We start from the raw sequence: 19448 nt of genomic DNA, 5'->3' as shown, positions 1-19448 counted from the left end.
TTCATTTCACCAAGGGGACTGGAAAATGTAAGGTGTCATCTCCTGAAAGAGTGACAGCATTGGATATGGTAAAAAACACAGTATTTAAGTACAGTCTGGTGACCTGGAAGTAAGTATTGGAATGACATAGTTCAAATACACTAACATTTTAAGGCTGTTGTTTTTTCCATACCTGGAGTTTTTGATTCATTGGGGATGATGCACCGTACAAAGTGAGGCGCTGTAGATTTTAGGTTAGTCATCAGCTTATTTAAATTTTCCTAAAACAGACATATTAAAAACACAATTAGCTTTAGCGGTTTAGTGGAATTCTAATCACTTATTTCTTTGGTTTGCTGGTTGTTAAGTTTATTAAGGTCATCTCTCTAAATAGTTTCCAACGAAATTACAAGCTTACCAAAATTATTACAGAGAAATGTGTTCAAATTAACCAAAGTATGAATTAACTTTATTATAGGAATCCACATCAGTTTTAGCAAAGTCATAAGAAGACACGTGTTTTACTTACAACCCCAGAAACGTCAGAAATAAGATGAGCAGCAAGCAAGATGCAGTATCATCTTGCAGAGCATTTCTATAAAGCCAGCTGCATTTTTGCCTGGCTACTTCCCCACTTGGTGAGGGTAGGTCACCTTTGCAATCTGTTCCTCATAAAAATCTCAGGCTTTTGTCCTCCTAGCCAAACATTTTCCCTTTGTTGTTCATAATGAAACATCTCCCACACAGGCAGAAATCTAGCTTGGAAGAAGCCAACCATTAAGGGCATTGTCCAGTCTCTGCTTGAACACCACCAGGCTTGGGGCTGTGACACCTACCTGGGGAGCCTGTTCCCGTGCTCCACCACCCTCTGGGGGAAGAACCTTTTACTAATATCCAGCCCAATATCCAATTGCAACCTATCTGATTACAAAGTACTTGTAAACAGTTCCTCTTCCAAAGACAAGCATGAAGCTATAAGCCACAAAATAAATTACAAAGGTTGTTCACAACATTTTGTGATACTTTCTCAAATAGAATAAAAAAACCACTTAATCTCCAGAATTCTCAAAGAAGATAAAATGGAGCAGCCCCTCACACATGTAGTTTTAATAACAGTGTATTCACTTAGCCAAGGTCAATAACCCGGGCCCTGAAACAAATTCCAATGTTGGATTTCAATTTTTTTGTCCATTACAATCCTTAACGTTCCACTTCAGCGTATTGTCTTAACTCAAAACATCAAGTGCAGAGAAGTAAACAAACCTTGTGCAATGAGGACACGGTTTGAAAAGAAGCACCTTTCTTGCGTTTCTTTTCTCCGCCCTGGTCAGCTAAGAGAAAAATGAAATAAATAAAAATCACAATCCATATATCAGTAAGTGGTGCAGGCAGGGCATGGGAGACAGACAAACCATTCTAATAGTGCAACTCCCTGTGAATGAAAGACATAGCTAATGACTGGAAGGCTCTGACTGCTCAAATACTATACGAAATGTTCTGAACATCAAGTGTGACGTGTCAGAAGTTTGCAGCTCTCTGGCCATACTTAGGCTTTTGTCAAAGACCGCTGTAAGCTTTCTGGACTGCATTTGCATTTCAGCATCACACAGCATCACTTGTTTTGCAGAAAGTCCATAAATATGACTAAGGCACAAAAATAACTTTTCACAAAATAGAGTCAGTTGTGGTTTGTTAAAAAACCCATAGGGTAAGATGATGCAGAAAAGTAATGCTTAGGGAAAATTTATACTTCACATTATGCTCTATAGACACTGATTCTCACGTGTCTGCTATGCAGACACTGAACTTGTACAAGTAACATTTGTTCAGAATAGAGGGAAATGAAAATTTATTTTTGTAATTTTAGATATAGTAATTTTGCATCCCCTGAATTTTGCTTAAAGCTTCCGAGTCAAAATCACTCAGATCCTCCAAAGGAACGCTAGTGTCCAACATGACCTTTACGAAGTCTCAAAAGAGACAAACGTGACCCAAAAATGTACAGCAATTGCTGCAGCTTTCTAAACACTGGACCATTAGATCATTCCCAGGAGGTCTGGCATTCTGACACCTGTCAACAACAGTCAACATAAAAGGAGAAGTGAGGAGTGCAATGTGTTTGATCCAATTACCCAAGACCTTTCCCCCTTTTGAAAGTGACACGGCTAAGACTGGAAGAGGCTAATCTGGACAGGCTGTTCTTTTCTCCTGACACTGAGGAAAGCAAGGTAGTGTTCAGACAGACAGGAACATCCACAGGCAAACAGGCAGTTAGTAACTTGCAAGAATTTGCTAGTGGCAGGATTTTTGTTATTTACATTCAGCTCCATCTCTTATTCACATTATGAAGTCTGCAGCCTGCTTGCTTCCTCAGAAAGTGTCTTGTGATTCATGACAACAATATCTATAGAAATTAGGTTACTAATAAATAGGCTGTAAGTGATTGCAACTTCAGGACATAAGAGCTACATCTTTGTAATGAATGTCAGTCTTATTTACTTAAGATCAATTTTCTGGATGCTTGCTACTTGTCTTCTCACAAATAAAGCAGTTCTGTGTGATGCATACAGCTTAAATACGTTCTCGACATACATTAGTCTTGTCAAACAAACAAACAAAAAACCAAACAAAACACAAACAAAAAAAGCCAACCAATCAAAACAAAAACAATAAACCACCCAGCAACCAAAAAGGAGGATGTATTGGCAAAATCTTCTACTTTGGCCATTGTGGAATGGTGTCGAGGTACCTTCAGTGTCCAAAACACTCTCTTAAACTTTGCATTTCCTATTTAATTCATAGTGGCTAGCAAGGAGGACTACAGAATGAGAAACAAGAGCTGTTCTTGTTCATGGGCATTTATGTACAATTATTTTTGTGTAACTCTTGCCTGCATATCTGAACACTTGAATGTTCAAAATCCAACTGGAGTGTTCATAACATACAGATCTCCTTGCCAAAATTGCTCAGAGGTATTACACATTCAGACCAGCTGGGTTAATGGCCTCCTTGGTATAACTGGCAAACGCCTACAGATGCTGTGTGCATCTAAATAATTAGTCACTGCCTCATTTACCATTAAGTCAATTGCAGTTGAGAGAATTGGTTTTTTTCTGAAATTCATTCCCAAGCGCACATTTCCAAAATGAAAGAAAACCCATGTGAGCTGATGCTGCTTACCGCTGTCAGCGCCAACATAGCTTTCAAACAGGCTTGCCAGGAGTTTGTTGGATGATTTTTGGAAAATACCTACTACGGTTTCATTAAGCGGGTCTTTGTTCTTCTCAAGCCACCCAATGATGTTATAGGGAACCTACAGCAAGGCATCGAAAACAAATCAGAGGTTGCAAATGTTCCCCTTCAGAGCAACTAGGAGTTCTTTCTGGTTTGGCTTGAAGCCAATGACCTTTTGTGAAGTGCTGCCCTCAGAGCAGTACCAGCCACCCACTTTTTCATCAGGTCCCCTCCAATTCTCTGCTTCCTAATTTCCATTCTTCCTAATAATTACTGTCTGAATCCTGTACAGCCCTTCCAAACTATCTGGTCCCTACATCTTCTCATGGACTCCATGGAGCTGGCTGTAGAGGTACCGCATCATCAGTGTTCCAGGAACCCTACTAATAGGTGCTGAACTATAAAATGCACAAGTAATAATTTCATTTCACAACAGCATACTACACCAGAATAATCAAGATTTTCTGACAGAAATTTGATAATCTAACTCCTGGACTTTGCCACAGCTCTGTTTAGTCGGAAAATATGTTCTATGATTAGTACCATAAGAGGATAGAAGTTTTAATTTTCTTTGCTGAATACATTAACAATTACAGATAAAGAGCAAGATGAACATTATTTCTCTTAATAAATACAAAATTTGTTAAATGTTCAATTATCATTTGAAATTAACAGCATAATGTAGGTTCCAGCTCTGCTGTGCTGAGATTTCATATCAACTCTTTTTCAACAAAAAATTTTCTCTCAAATTATTTCTGCCCATCTGGTGTGAAAACACAGCTTTGAAACTGGGCAAGTTTTGGCTCAAGGATCACAGTACTAGATTATACTCCCTTTTGTCCCATCATCAGCGAACCTGTTAACTAAACCTTCACAGCAGAATTAACCACATTTCTGTTGGCTGCTTTGATACACTGGTCCTAACATGAGTAAAAGGTTATGTCGAATATATATCATTAAAAAAAAAAAAAAACAGACATCCCTGAAGTTAGGCAGAAGTTACTCAGTTCATTTGTACAGGGAACCAAGATGACAAGTTAGATGCTATAGCTGTTCAGTCACTGCTCTGAATCTGATTATAGGAAAAGTGATAAAGGCAAGGCATATTTTCAGCAAAAGCACTATTAACCTTCCTCAGTTTGTTTTATTTGTGTATCCAAGGACATCCTGGAGGCTGATGGTACCTTACTGTGTTTCAATACTTGGGCAGAGAGAATAGACATCTGCTTTTACTCCTCACTGTTCTTTTATCCCACTCTCATCCTTCCCATCTCCCCTGTTGTACACTGTGGGCCAAACCCCAAACCCCACCTGGAAGACCTCTAATACAAAGTCTACCTGCCAGCAGAGAAACTTACTGCACCAGCATAATGAAGAAGTTCAAAGTGAGCTTCATATTTCCTTTTCTTATCAGGCCTGGGTTTCTGTAGATTAGGCGACTTGCCAAGATGATTGTCATAGAGTTTGGCTTTGAATGTCATATCTGTAGCTTTTGGGAACATACATTCCTCTTCGAGGATAGACAGGATTCCCAGTGGCTGTGGATTTAAGAACATCTTTGTTGGAAAATGCTTAGGCTGCCTGCTTTCAGTAGCAGTGCAGCCTTTAGGTTTGATCTAATGGAATTTTAAGCCTGCAAAATTTCCTCTTATCCCGAGGAGGAAGCCTCTGACAACTCTTTTAAAATAGTAACCACACCTTTGACTATTCAGCATGTCAGTTCTGCCTTAGGAGGCTTTATGATGACTTCCAAAAAGGGTTTGATTTACCTTTCAAGGCATTTGAGCCAGCTAGCATTTTATTATTCACATCTCAGGAAAAGAAGAACTAACCTCCTAGCACTGGACAGATTGTTTGAGGCACTAGGATCATATGCAGATATCCTACCCCTGGAGAACAGAGCCATCAAGTAGAAGAGCACTTAATAATCAGCCTTTCTACTCCAGCTGTTCCAAACATTCTGCTAATACAAGATTCAAAATTTCATTTTTCCTCCCAGATCAGCAGGGTTAGATGCCACGCCATAAGAGATGGCAGAGAGAGAGATACACCAAAGGACAGCTGTCCCCACCAGAACCACATTATAATCACAAAGAAGAGAAAAGAAAGGCATATCCTATGCTGGGGAAGCGATGAGGGGGTAGCAATAGTTTCAGGCTAGGAAGAGCATGAAGAACTTTACACATCAACATGTAATGTAAGAAACAGGAACCTCACAGGGAGAACTACAGGGCATGTGACTGAAACATAGCATTTGCCCTGAAAAGCTAACAAGTAATTTTGATGTTAAGCATATGCAGAACAAAGTAAATGGAAGAACAGTAGGGACAGAGAAAGACAAAAGTAAAAACCAAGGGGGATTTTACAGCCACACAAATTAACAGTTACAGCTCGTGGTTACTGTTGGCTCTGTAAGGAAACTTATAGAGGTCAAGCCAAGTAGCCACAAATGCAGGTTTTCCTTTGATTCTGCATTGCATGTAGAAAGGTGAGAAACTTGTCCTGCTGTTTTTCCTGCTCTCTGCACTGGGACTTGAGGACACCTCCAAGAGAGCATCATGAACAAAACCAATTCAGGAAATACACCTTTGCACTCCTGTACATACCTTCTCAATTAGATCAATGCAGGCCTGCAGGTCCATGCCAAAATCAATGAATACCCACTCAATGCCTTCCTTCTTATACTCTTCTTGCTCCAGGACAAACATGTGATGATTGAAAAACTGTTGCAGTTTCTCATTAGTGTAATTGATGCAGAGTTGCTCAAAGCTGTTAAACTGCAGGAGACAAAAAAGAAGAATTTGGACCACAGTTAACCATGGTAAGGGCTTGGTGGAACAGCAAGAAGGAAACTCTTTACATCTAAAGCCTTCTAAGCAGTAACTGGTTGAGAAACTACTGAGCACAACACCAAAGGCGAAGGAGGGGGGAGCTCAGTAGCAGGTGACTGGCTGCCGCATGTACTGCCCTCCAGAGCATGAGGGTGCCTGGATTTGTCCAGGTCTTTCAGGATACATGTGCCTTTCCATGAGCAGCATGCCACACTCGTCCTGTTAAGCAGAGCCAATGCACTCTTTGCTCTGCTGCATATGGAGAGCAGCATGTAGTAGCAACAGCATTAAGCACTTATCTGCAGGAACGGGTTCTGAGACACAGAAGTTGTGATGTGCTTTTCTCACATACACTTGTTTACAATGATGATAAAATCACAAAACAACCCAGTTTGGAAAGATCTTGTGGTCCAACCTTGCATGGGAGAGGGAGCCTAGATGAGATTGTCTAGCACCCTGTCCAATCCCATCTTGAAAATCTCCAGTGATGGGGACTCTACCAAATCCCTGGGAAGGTTTTTCCAGTGAATGATCGTTCTTACCGTAAAAAAATTCTTTCTTATATTGAGATGAAAATATATATATCTGATATTGATATAGAAAAAGGAAGAACTATCATACCCTATAGAAGATGCTTTGTCTCAAAGAGAAAGAGTGGAAGCACAGCCCAAAACATGCGATATGTTGTCTTTGCTAAAGGTTGCCACTCTTACTCCCCAGGAACCAGCAGCATGTCCACCTGTGCTAAATGCTGAGTGTTTCTACATCTAGTAATGGAAAAGCCTTGTAAAATCGTATACACTGTTTGTTTTACAGCTTTCTCAGCACTTTTCCTTCTGTTCATTTAGAAAAAGAAATACCCATCTGAGAGCTATCACTTAGTATCTTTTATGTCTTTCCACCAAGTCCTCACACATTAATACTCACATCAAAGATTTCAAACCCAGCAATATCCAGGACTCCAATGAAGAACTGTCTTGGCAGCTTAGTGTCCAAGGTCTTGTTGATACGAACCACCAGCCATTTGAACATCCGATCATACACTGCCTTAGATAAGGCTCCAACAGCATACAAAACCTAAAATACATGTTTAAAAATACCACTGTGTGAAACAGAACTCACTGTGCAACACAAGGATTCCAGTGCAGTAGCCAATTTCAATCCTTGCTTAGAGTTTAAATGAAATTTCACGATGGTTCTTATAATCACCAAGGCACACTTAATACAACACACAGCTTCTCCCACTATCCATGCTGACTTTTCTTCAAATTGTTGTCATAGAATCATAGAATCATTTCTGCTGGAAGAGACCCTCAGGATCATTGAGTCCAACCGTAATGTATATGTATATGTATATGTACATGTACATGTACATGTATAATGTTATAAATTTGTATGTATGTATACTAACATGTACATTAAATGTTAGTAAGGTACTTCCTGGGAAACAGGTGGATAGCAAGCTGCAAATGTTTTACTCTCATACATTGCTGTGGAAGTTAGGTACCAGAAAGATCAGGGGCCAGATGCCAGCCATGATGCCCAGAGCTACTGCCAGAATGAGGAAGGTTTGTGTTCAACTTGCTCATTGCCATTTGCTTCTAATTTTTGTGGGACGTTACAGCATAAGCAAGTGATAGAAAAAGTCTGTCAAAAGTCTCTTCTTTAGCCTATATGTGACTACACCAATAGGACAGACCTGTCTCCAGCAGTTTTCCAGTTTCTGAGCCTTTATCACAGCCTGTCTTCAAACAATACTTTTCACTGTAGCCAAAACGCTGCAGCATCTTCTACAATACTGCTACAGCTGCAGCAGTGCTAACCCAAGGACTTCTGTTTCCTAACTTAAGAGATACCTTTAAGTGGATATTGCCTTTAGCTGATTGAGGTCACACAGAGCTTAAAATTACATTAATAATGAATGAGTGATGAGTGAATAAATAGTCCACAGCTCAACTCTTCTAGGTGACTATTCTCATCCAGAATTAGATATCAACTCCCATGTGGTTTTACTGCACCTGATTTCCTTGAGTGGCTGCTACTAAGAGATCAGAAAAACAATCCTGTCAAATGCAGTGCCAGCCACTATTCCTTTGTCAGTCTCTTTACCAGCTTCACGCACTTTCAGTCTGTTCCCCCAAGCATGGGAATATAAAATAGGAAAAGGTACTAGAGGAACATGTTAATATTTCTAGCAGCTGTCTGTCTCTCGGAGATGTTACAGATGAATCCTCAAGGCTTGTGGGACACGTTCCCAAATACCCTGAAAGGTTCTCCTTACCTGCTCAACGCTTTGACCTTTGGTCACATACTCATTACCAACTTTCACTCTAGGGTGCAATAAACCCTTAATCAAATCGGAGGAGTTGATTCCCATTAGGTAGGCAGCTTTGTCAGCACCTGATCAAGAGAAACAAGGTTTAAACTGGCTTTGAGCTTCTACATGGAAACATGCCTAGCCAAGAAAGAAATTTAAAGTATGTCCACTTCCAAAGAAAAACTGGATAAAATCCTTGCTCTTGTAATGATCTGTTTTGTGTTAAGTGTGTCTGTACCCTCCCTTATGGTAGAGAAGGTCATCTAGCTACCTTAGATTCCAATGGCTACAAGAATCACACTTGAGAAACTCTTCATATACAGGGAAAAGAATGTATCTCTACACTCGTTGTAGACAGTTCTGGGTGCAAGAGGAAGTAAAGGAGCAAGACCAGGAGACATGAAAGAGAAAGCTAAGGCACCAACTTTTTACAGCTATTTTGTTCAAATGGTCACAAAAGTGGAATTTCATTGGGTTATTTCATTGTTCATAGTTCATGATGTCTATTCACCTTCTACCCACCGCTGAACAAGCCTGCTCATTGCCATTTGCAATACAACTAAAGCACAGCACTCTTGGCTACATTGTGCAAGATGAAAGCAAATAGGCTGCTTCTTCCTCAACACAGTGCACAAGACATGCCAGACTTTTTAAGGTAAAGAGTACTTTTAGGTGTTATTCTTACTTTCAGTGCCATCAGCCTCTGCCTGCTCTTCTCTGGGTCTTTGTTTGAATTTCATGTTCCCAAAGTGCATGATAGCACCTGTGAGCTTGTAGGAACCAGACTTCTCATCTGGCACAAATCCCAAGATGTCCATGGCTTGCTGTGAAAAGGAAACACAGGTATTTTGTCACCTCCCTATTCATAACATTTTGCCACCCTGCAATCCACCTTTTCATGGCAGATATTACTAAACTGCCAAGGGGTGTTATCTCACAAAGCAGCCACTGGACCACCCTGAAGACCCAGCAGTGGCTGTGGAGCAGGAGGAGAGCTTTATCTAGCATTTTTTGTATCAAAATTATAAGAACATTGTGCCCATGGGCATTACGTGAAGCAAGGCCAGATTCAAAAGTGTAATAGTTTATCAGGCCTCCTGCTTCAAAGTATGAAAGCAATGAAGACCCATTTCTGCTTTTGCTTTAGTCCAATAGCTTAAGTGATGGAAGTTTGGCTCCTGCCATCACTTTTCCTCCACACACACACCTAATCTATGAAGCACAAAGTCAAATCAATACAGGCTTACATCTGTTGCCAGCAACTCTTCTCCATCATCCAAGTTGTCCACTGTAACTACTCCTTGTGAGCAAAAGTGGTAGTCATACGGGTTGGTAGATACCAGCAGCATATCTGTAAAAGAACTGCCAACGTCAAGATGGCCATCCATTCCAGATATCCCAAAAAAATGGAGGTCAAATGATCAACTCTGACATACATACGTCTCTGCACAACGGTTTATAAAGTTTTTTGTTTGTTTGGGGGTTTTCTTTTGTTTTGTTTTACAAATGCAGGGCAGCAACCAACTCTCTTGTTCTACTAGTTCAATCTGAAAACCAACATTTAGAGAAAGTGTGAATAAAAAGAATATGGTAATACTGCATATGCATCTATTAAGTGTGTTTTGCAGTATACAGAGTTCATCTTTTCCTGTATAGCCTTACTTTCTGCCTTGTGTGCCTGTAGGGGTAAAAATCCCATCTAAATACAGAGGAGAAAAAGATTTTAGTGTGATCCAAAACAGGGACAGTGGGCATGGTTCCCCTCTTTTATAACAGACTCACAAAACAGCAACTTCCAGGACTCTTTGCAGAAGACACTTGCTTCTTGATGAAAAAAAGCCTGAATATGGCTCTCTCTTTCTCTCCTCTTTCCTTTTCCTTCACATCAAAACCCCAAGATACAGAGTTGTTTTCTAGAAAGCTAGCAGGCTCCAAAACTACAGGAAGAGTCCTGCTTCCTAAACAAACAGAAACTTTCACCCACATTCAGCAGACCAAGGTTTGGTCTAGATTTCAACCTTTTATATACATACACACATATCTACATGTCTATAATGTGCATGTATGTAATTATGCATGTATCTATCAATATATGTGTATATAAAAATAATATTCTCTATTTGTTTTAATTTGCTATGAAGTCACTATGTTATGCATTCGTTTATCTGCACTTCTGTTTTTCTATATTTATACTTATCTATATTTAGATATGTATGTGTTTATATACAAAGACATACATTTCTTGTTTATAAAACAGAAGTCCCCATTGGTTTCAGACTCTTCAAGAGCCTGCAGTCATGCTCTTGCTGGCCAAAAAGGTGTGTGCTGTTGGAGAGCGTGCAGACAGTCTATGAGAAAGAGCATGTTTTCTCAGCAAAGGAATTCACATAGGAATCTCAGTGCAATCCTTCCTTGAAATCTTTCCCGTAATTGTCATTAATTAGGCCACGTAAAGCTAAGAGGGTTAGGGATTTGACCACGCACTGTCAGCCTAATAAGTCTTCAAAACAGATTATGATTGCTATGGCTTAGTAGCAGTTTAATGCAGCAATGAAGTGACTCTTCAATGTATTTTCTAAAATATGTTTCTTCAGAGCACAAATTAAATTCAGCAAACCTCATAATTTAAATAACCAGTGGAAGTTTTATTCAAAGCATTCGGAGATGGGAGCAGAGTGACTTCATCTGTTCTCTGCACTTCTCTAGCTGGTCTACAGGACCGCATTCAGCCAGAGAAAACTTGAAAGGGGTAATGGCCACACGATCAGCAGCAGGCAGCTCTGCATTTTGCTACAGAACGTACTAGGCTGCCAGGTTTGGCACTTGGGGCAGAAAAAAGGAACTAGCTTTTTTACATGGACCTATAAGCAAATCTCCTCATATGTGAAAATCTGGACCATTAAATTTTTATCACCAGAAATGCTTTTGGAGGCGTAGCATTTTCCAGATGTTTTGAGACCTTGGATTACACAAATTCAGAGTGACATTTCTTGTCTTTATAACGCTACGTTTCAAAAGCCCTGACTGAGTCTTGTTCCTTTAGTCTAATCTGAAATACAACTTCATTTCATAGGGTACCTTCATCAGCATAGCACAGGAAAAAAAAGGGTCGCTGTTGCTAATATTGGAATAGCATCTTTCAAATAGTGTATTTGACAGTGGAAGTTCAGTGTTCTCAAGTGGAAGTGTAAGGGCCTTTCTGAACACAGGGTTGCCCATTGCCCCATTCTCAGCCACTGTCTATTCAGCTGAAGGTTGGTTCTTAAAAGCTGTGCATCCACGTAATGCTTACCCAGTAACTCTGGTTTCTTTCCTGACAGGATTTGGTAGAAGATGTGATAGTCTCTTTCACCTGGTTGCTGGAAAATCACTCGGGATTTCTCCAGTAAATCTAGTTGCACAAAGAAAAATTCAGTGAGAAAGGCTCTCCAAGCTCTCAGATGAGCAATTGTATGTTTTTTTTAAAAAAGGAGAGAGTTTGCTGCTTACAAATCTCAATATCAGCAGATGACAGCTTGCCTGTGGTTCCAAAATGGATTCGGATAAATTTACCCTAATTCACACAGAAGAATATTCTAATTAGTGCATTTAGTATACACAGAAGGAAACAAAGGATGCTGCTTGAAGGCAATCATTTGAGCCAAAGAATCAGTTTATGTTAACTCCTTGAATTTGCATGGGCAGATTTTCAATGAGAAATATCGAACAATGATATTACACTTTTCCAAGCCTAAATCCATACATACAGCTGTGTAATCAGCTTGTGGGGAAAGGATAACCATGTACTTATCTGCCAGGCTAAGATACAGCAACGCACGTAGCTTCCAGTTTCATGATGCAGGTTTACTGTAATGCAGGACTCAGAGCAATCAGCCTGGGCATGAGACAGACAGGCTGCTTTTTTGACTCCTCCTCATCTGCAGTCCTGACTTACATGCAACTACTTATGTCAGAAGGTGCTGTGATTTTACACTGCTTTACCCATTAAACTTGCATATTCATCCCCTGAATTTCATAAAAATTGAGTAGTTTTCATTTCATTTATCAGATTCAAACACATCAGCTTTTTTAAGTAATTCATTTCCGTCCCAGCTGACAAACTCCTTAAACAATGGTGTAGCTTTTCACAGATGCTTACAACCCCTCACCCTCTCCACCCCTTCCAATGTCGATTTTAACTGGATATGTTAGGGAAGCATGGGCTACAAACTCAGGCTGCCATCTTCATGCCACTCCTTTTGGACTTCTGAGCCAACACTAACCAGATGTGGCAGAGGCAGAGCTCCTGAGGCGATTCCTCTCCTGCAAGCCTGATGGAAATGAGGAGAGGCCCAAGGTCATGGTAGCACTGAGGGACAAGCAGGGGCAGCTTACTCAGCCGAAAAGGTAGATGGTGTGGACCAAAGGAAGGAGTCCTGCTGCGTGTGTGGGTCTGCAGAGGGGGAAGATGTGGGAGGGAGCAGGGACTGTGGTGTATTGCTGGCTTAGTGACAAAACAGAGCCATTATAGGGAGAGGGAATGACTTAGGCTAGCAGAAAACATGGTAGGAAAATAAGGCTATGCAGCAGACGTTGTCCTGGTAAAGATCTGCCATTGCTGTTCAAAGGGCTTTATAAAGCTAAGCTTTGCTTGTCTCATGATCATGTGCAGTTTAAACAACTATTCAGCGTGGATCTTCTTAGTTTATTTTTATCTTTAATATTTTCAGTAGTTTTTCCTGGTTAGATCCTACTTAGTTATTCTTCCACTGTGTGGAAATACAACCATTTCAGTGGACAAAATGAGAAGCAATTTATGAAGGAATTATCACAGAGATCTTATGAACTGGCCATTGTTGAAGAGGACATCGTTACGTTATGTTACATTACAGACTTACGAAACGTGAGGAGTTGTCGTTTCTAAGAGTTTTGGCATTTCCAAAAGCTTCTAGGGCTGGGTTTGCTTGAATGATTTGATCCTCCAAGGTTCCCTAGGAAAAAAGGTTGAATATAATTGAGAAACCTACAGGCCACAAACTCAGCTGTTGACTATAACTCAGTCATGCATTCACATTTAGAGAGAAGTCTCCGTAGCAAAGTGATTTAGACCCACCCTGGGGGTGGCACAGTGTGAATGGCATAACAGCAAGATCATCAGTCAATTCTGAGTCCTTAAAAGGTCTCAAACATTCTGCTGTTCTCTACTGCTTTGCTTTGTAGATTCTATATTTTATGCCGTCTGTATACAAAAGAAATCACCATATCCTCCCATGCACTGTGAAGCGTGTGGGGACATCCAAGTGATTGAGTGTAGGAGATGGGCTATTGAAGACAGTGACAAGCACTGGAATGCATTAGATCTGAAAGCACTCAGAGCTTCTAATACTCAGGATTTTCAAGATGAGAACAGCATTAACTGTCACTTTCACAAACTTCAGTTTGCTGAAGCAATCTACTTTAACTGCCTGGGCTTCAGGGATCCTTCACTAGGGAAACCACACAAAGTGAAATGCTGGCGTTCATGACACAGGCTGACAGAGCCCAGTACCATTTTCACGTGGAAGAGATAAAACAGCAAAGCTGATGACTTACCCCAGTTTTGGTAGCTGGTTGCTGTCAAAAGAGAAACACAATAGAGGGCAAAAAAAAAGAAAGAGAGAAATGTGAGTACTAACATGAAGGACATCACAAAACATAAAGATTAGCAAGGTTAGATGTCTAGTGAGCACCAACGCACCAGCAGGACTTTTTGAAGCCGTCCTTCAAAAAGCATGTGCAACTATTGCTTTGCATTCACCATACATCACAAAATAGCCAACTGCTGCTTCTGCCCAGCTTGTTACTTTAACCCCTGCTCCAAACATCTACCCAGTTTTGCTCTGGAGATGTACCGCAATGAACCAAAAAGCTAACTAACTGGACAGAGAAAAGAGACTGGTGGTAGGAATAAAAGGAGGTAAAAGCAAACAGACAAGTTTTAGATGATTAAGTCAAGCTGCCCTTGAACTCTTGGATTATTTGGAAAAAAAAAAAAGCAGTGATGATAGTGAAATAAAAATGCCACCTGGGCTGATAAATTACACAGAATATCTTCCAGCAGCAATATTTGTTATTTGTGCAACTGTTCCACAAGCACACCAGGTTTCAGACACCATTATGAGCACCAGCCCCACTGCACAGAGCAAGCTGGCTCTGCACCAGTCAATCATTCATTAAGAGGGTCTTGCAGGCCTGAGATGAATGTATATTAGATTTTGGCGGTGAGTTATGTGTACAGAATCCAAGCCTGGCTGAAATTTTGGGCTTGTAAATACAGTTCATAGGAATTAGTTAAATCACCACAAATGAGAGTTGAGCCTTTAAGTGCAATGAAGCTCATAGTGAACAAGCTCATAGCAACACAACGTAAAAAGCAGCGTGAATATAGCATTAACTATAGCCTTAGAGAGCACTTATAAGCAGAACAGCACTTATCCAGAGAGACATACAGAAAAGCTGTTTGAAAAAATCTTTTGTCAAAACATTCCTTTTTTATGGACCAAAAAAATCTTTCAACAAAACGGACATTTTCACGAGAAATTGAATCCTAGTCCTTTTTAAGACTATTTTCCATGTGACAAAAAATCAAATTTCTTAATCTTCACAGTCTCCCCATCTTTTGACCAGCTGTAACACAATCAGAAATATATTTAACACATAGGAAAACTAAAACTCTTAGAAAAAAACAGCAGCACCAAGCATCTGTTCAGAACTAGGAGTGGTTTTGCTGCCCTGTCTGAAGCATGGCAAGTTCGGATGAGCTTTGCCTTTCTGCCATCAGAACAGCATGTTCTCAGTAGGGCTGTGTAGAAGCATCAGTATCTTTTCCCAACATTTTATTTTCTTAACCCTGTCTGTGGAGGTCTAGCACATGGTTCTGCGTTCAGGATGCAGGCCTGTGAGGCTGGATGTACACAACAGAAAAGCCTCAGGAGTGCGAAATGAAACAGCCACCAGCAGACTTACGTTCTTTTTACCAGGTTCACCCAGGGCTGCCACCGTGGCAAAGTACTGGATGACACGTTTCGTGTTGACAGTCTTGCCAGCACCGGATTCTCCGCTAAAGGAAGGAAGAAGATAACATGGGAAGGAGGAAGATAACAATGGGTGTTGCTCAAATGGCTGTAACTCATCCTTTCACCTTCCTGCCCTGCCAGCTCCTCCCTGCACACAGGCTGTTCGCAGAATCACCGACTCTGATTTCTGCACCCCGTTGTTTGGCCGTTCCAGTGGAAATCACATTAAATTGATTGAATAAAGAGGTGAATGCCTACAATAGCAGCAGCTAGTTTTTTCTGTGACTGGGCTCAGAAATCCAGTACAAACCCATGCTACACTGAGCTTCCTTTAAGTGAATGAATTTTTATTACAAACATCCAGACTGAGGATCTGAGGTATACCTATACATAGCTAAGGAGTTAGAAAACATACAGAAAACCTGCAGTAATTTACCAGCATTATCCAGAAGCACACAAGAACTGTGCAGAGAGATATTCAGCTCTCCATCTTTCATGCTTGCCAGTAAATGATGTGCCTCTTCTGCCTGGGTCATCTCTCTCCTTTTAGATGTGTCTACACAACACACTTATATATGATTTGCAGCAAGAGCAATCACATTGAAAAGAAGGAGTCTTCTGTGTCCAAAGAGAGCAACCACAGCAAAGCTAACCCTGGAGGAAGCTTCTTTAATTGCCTGCTGAGTTGTTTTCATGCCTACTTGGAATGAACACCAGATGGAGATTAGAAATGGGCCAGCCTCCATCAAACCCTTAGCTACTCCTTTTTCATGGGGCTCAAGGCAACCATCAGATGGCCAAATTGCTGGTTTGAATCACATTCCAGGCAATTTAGCAGAGCTTTCAAAGGTCAACTTGCATTTCAGTAGTATTTTTTTTCTTCTAAGTTTTTCACAGCAACAAAGTCTCATATCAGTCAAAAAAAAAAAAGCACTTACGTGATCAGCATAGACTGATTCTCACGATCTGTGGAGGAAAAGAAAATAGATAAACTTAGTAAGCTATACAAATCACTTATTAAAATTGCAAATGAGTACCAACTATTCCAGAATCAGTCCTGCAAGGACAGGAGATAATCACATGAAGCAGAGATGGAAAGATAAAAACTAGTATCATCTAGTGTGACCTCCAGCAACGCCGTTTCTAGCCCTGGCCTCAATCCTCCTCTTGTGCTTTGTTGAAGTCGGTATTAAAGATCTGCCATTCATGTGTGTTCCCCCTGTGTCTGGGAAACTATAAAAAGGAAAGTAATTTCCTGTCATCAGAATGCTTCTTTTCTTACTCCTGAGTACATCTTTGCTCACATTTGACCTTTCTGCTCTTGCAATACTAGACCAACCCAAGTGATTTTGCTGTTTGTTCACAAGCCGTTCCTTGTTATGTGTACATATGCTTCTTCAGTTGGCCATACTGCTGGAATGAAGTCTTATAGTGTCCCTGCTGTTAATGGCCTGACCAGAAATAAGCATTTAATAGAATACTTTGCAACCTTAATATATTATTAACCAAATTAAGCAATTGCTAAATCGTATCAGCTTCCTAAGCCATTGAGCCTAAGTACCTCTTTTTTAATTTCAGTCATCGTGAACAGGTTACGTGTTAGGCAGCCTTGCCAGATTTCACTGTTATCTGATAAAAGAGCGTTTCTTTGCAGCCATACACACATCCCTTTTGCCCAGCGCTTTCTGTCCCCTCGCAGCTGTGGCATTTTCCATCTTATCAAAACCAGGTGACAGCAGTATGTGTCTCTTAGGGATTTACGGATCAGGACCCGGTGTGAGCACACCACTGCTGCCCTCTGCTGATAAACTCTTTTTCTTCTCTCCAGTAACTTAAGGATCAGGGTGAGAAAATTTCACAGGAATAACTGGAGTTCATTGCCGCAAGGCTGGTGCCCAGACCCAAGGCCATCAGTGCAGCACTGACCCACGGCAGGTTCATGGGAGTGATGTGCATGCAGCACCTTTGATAGCTGGCCTTCACTACCCTTTGAATGTATACATCTTGTAAGTGTCAGAATAACGACCATAGACTGACAGTAAGTTTATTTCTGAGGTTGGGAAAATGTTTACAGACCTTGGGGCATTGCTTCATTTCTGTTATAAAGTGATGGATTCACCCAGTTCAGACAGCTAAATTTGTGCACCTTACAGAAAATCCATATACAGAGCTTATTCTTGCCAGAAGTACCACAGGGACAGTCAGGGGAATTTTTTAAAAGTTAAATATTTTAAAAATATATTTTAAAATTGACACAGATTGTCAAGGCCCTGTTGCTTGTAGATTGTTTGCACATTTATTGCACACTACAAAAGCTCTCACAAACTTCCACCGGGTACCAATCATGTTGACTAAATAAAGCAAAACCAAATTTGAAAGTAAACAGTGCCACTTACTCCGCAGCATGTCGTGGTACGCATTGTCAGCAATGGAGAAGATGTGGGGAGGAGCCTCCGAACGCCTCTTGCCTTTGTATGCAGCAACCACCTCCGACTTGTAGACAGGCAACCACTTGTAGGGATTTATAGTCACACAGAATAAGCCTGAATAGGTCTAGAGCAGAACACAAAACAAGAGTGAAAAAAACAGCTCAAGGAATTAAAAAAAAAAAAAAAAGTTAATCAAGCAGGAACTGGTGTTGCCAGTGTCTGATTTGAGTTTGAATTCCTGAATTTCAGCCTTTGATTTGAATTTCTAAAGCTACTAGTCTGCTAAGTGACTTCTTATTGGCAACTGATATCAAAACTACAGATATTAAACAGTTTTCCAAAGGGGAAAATATATTTTCTAGGTGACAACCAGAAACAGAAACAAGCCTTTCAGCAGAACAAAGGAGCAGCCAACAGACCTGCATACAATCTGCCTTGCTACTCAGTGAGAGTTGTTTCTTCTTGAAAACAATCATTATGAAGGAAAGAAAAATTATGGTTGGCTTGTTCAAACCCCATTACTAAGAAGAGAAACCTGGGAGAAACAATCTCATATTATTTATTTGATGTGAGCACCTTGGAGCAATTTCTGGTGGGTGTTCAAAGAAAAACCAACTTCATAGTGTTATTCCCCAAAGCTGCGGAGCTTTTTCCAGCTTTTGGAGAAATTGGTAAAGTTGGTAAAACTCCATCTTTGTAGTTGCTCTTTGGGCTATCTTTGTGGATGCCCCATCCCTGGAACTGTTCAAGGCCAGGTTTGGTGTGGCTTCTGAGCAACCTGGTCTAGTGGAAGGTGTCCCTGACCATGGCAGGGGCCTTGCAACTAGATCATCTTCAAGTTACTTTCCAAGCCAAACCATTCTGTGATTCTGTGATGTACATCAGTTGACTGGGGCTGGTGGTTCTGAGGAAGAATGAGTTTTCAATTGTACCCATGAAGAATCTGTATTAGCTGATAATTTTTCAGGTACTTGGTCCGGGTTGAAGCAGGAATGCCCAAATAAACCCAGCTATTATATGGGCACAAGCACTATGCACACATAGGTTAATGAGCTTAATTACATTGTAAAAGTTTCAGGTGAAATCCAGGTGCCTTCCCCTGAAAACAGCATTAGGACCTGTTCAGAGTGGCCTTGACATGAAAGTAAAAAACAACCCAACCAGTACATTAATTAATATGACAAATTTAATTTTCTACCTATACTGATCTGTAAGCAAACTTATGCTTTATGCCATCCATGTCCATGTGGTTATTAGAGAAATGCAGGAAATATTTAACAACCTGAACTGAAATGGGAAAAAGTTGGATTCACTCCTCTGATGAATACCAAAAACCAGAACAGGGATTGGCTAGAAAATCTATAGATTCCCCTGACTATTTCAGACACAATTGATTGCAGCAAACTGAGAACAGAATTCTGGCCTAATGAAATTAGATGCTACTGAAGCTTGTTCTAGTGCTGACAGAAATTATGTTAATGATGTCATACGACCAATACAGAGCAAGGGAAAAGGCCAGAATGAAACAAGACAGATGTCAGCACTGAAAACAAAGGGAATAAAATTACTGTACTAAAGATAGAAAGGCTCATACTGAAAAGAAGTTTTATGTGTGCTTTAAGCT

General features: G+C 40.5%; 1 protein-coding gene across 1 annotated transcript in view; it reads right to left on the bottom strand.

Annotated features, from left to right (window-relative positions):
* Positions 1 to 19448, bottom strand: part of MYH15 (myosin heavy chain 15) — a 48859-nt gene that overhangs the window by 24131 nt on the left and 5280 nt on the right. The window contains exons 5-20 of the mRNA XM_013371209.3: positions 17792 to 17948; positions 16334 to 16361; positions 15346 to 15439; positions 13933 to 13953; positions 13239 to 13331; positions 11851 to 11914; positions 11654 to 11752; positions 9609 to 9712; positions 9047 to 9185; positions 8326 to 8444; positions 6972 to 7121; positions 5820 to 5990; positions 4572 to 4751; positions 3160 to 3292; positions 1243 to 1310; positions 173 to 260 (exon numbers count right to left, since the gene is read on the bottom strand). Of these exons, the coding sequence (XP_013226663.2) occupies positions 173 to 260; positions 1243 to 1310; positions 3160 to 3292; positions 4572 to 4751; positions 5820 to 5990; positions 6972 to 7121; positions 8326 to 8444; positions 9047 to 9185; positions 9609 to 9712; positions 11654 to 11752; positions 11851 to 11914; positions 13239 to 13331; positions 13933 to 13953; positions 15346 to 15439; positions 16334 to 16361; positions 17792 to 17948 (1708 nt within the window). The remainder of the gene's footprint in view (positions 1 to 172; positions 261 to 1242; positions 1311 to 3159; positions 3293 to 4571; positions 4752 to 5819; positions 5991 to 6971; positions 7122 to 8325; positions 8445 to 9046; positions 9186 to 9608; positions 9713 to 11653; positions 11753 to 11850; positions 11915 to 13238; positions 13332 to 13932; positions 13954 to 15345; positions 15440 to 16333; positions 16362 to 17791; positions 17949 to 19448) is intronic.

Source organism: Columba livia, chromosome 1 (assembly GCF_036013475.1).
Source record: "Columba livia isolate bColLiv1 breed racing homer chromosome 1, bColLiv1.pat.W.v2, whole genome shotgun sequence".
Classification (NCBI taxonomy): domain Eukaryota; kingdom Metazoa; phylum Chordata; class Aves; order Columbiformes; family Columbidae; genus Columba; species Columba livia.
Note: the sequence above shows the minus strand (reverse complement) of the source record. Positions and strands in the feature narration are given on the sequence as shown.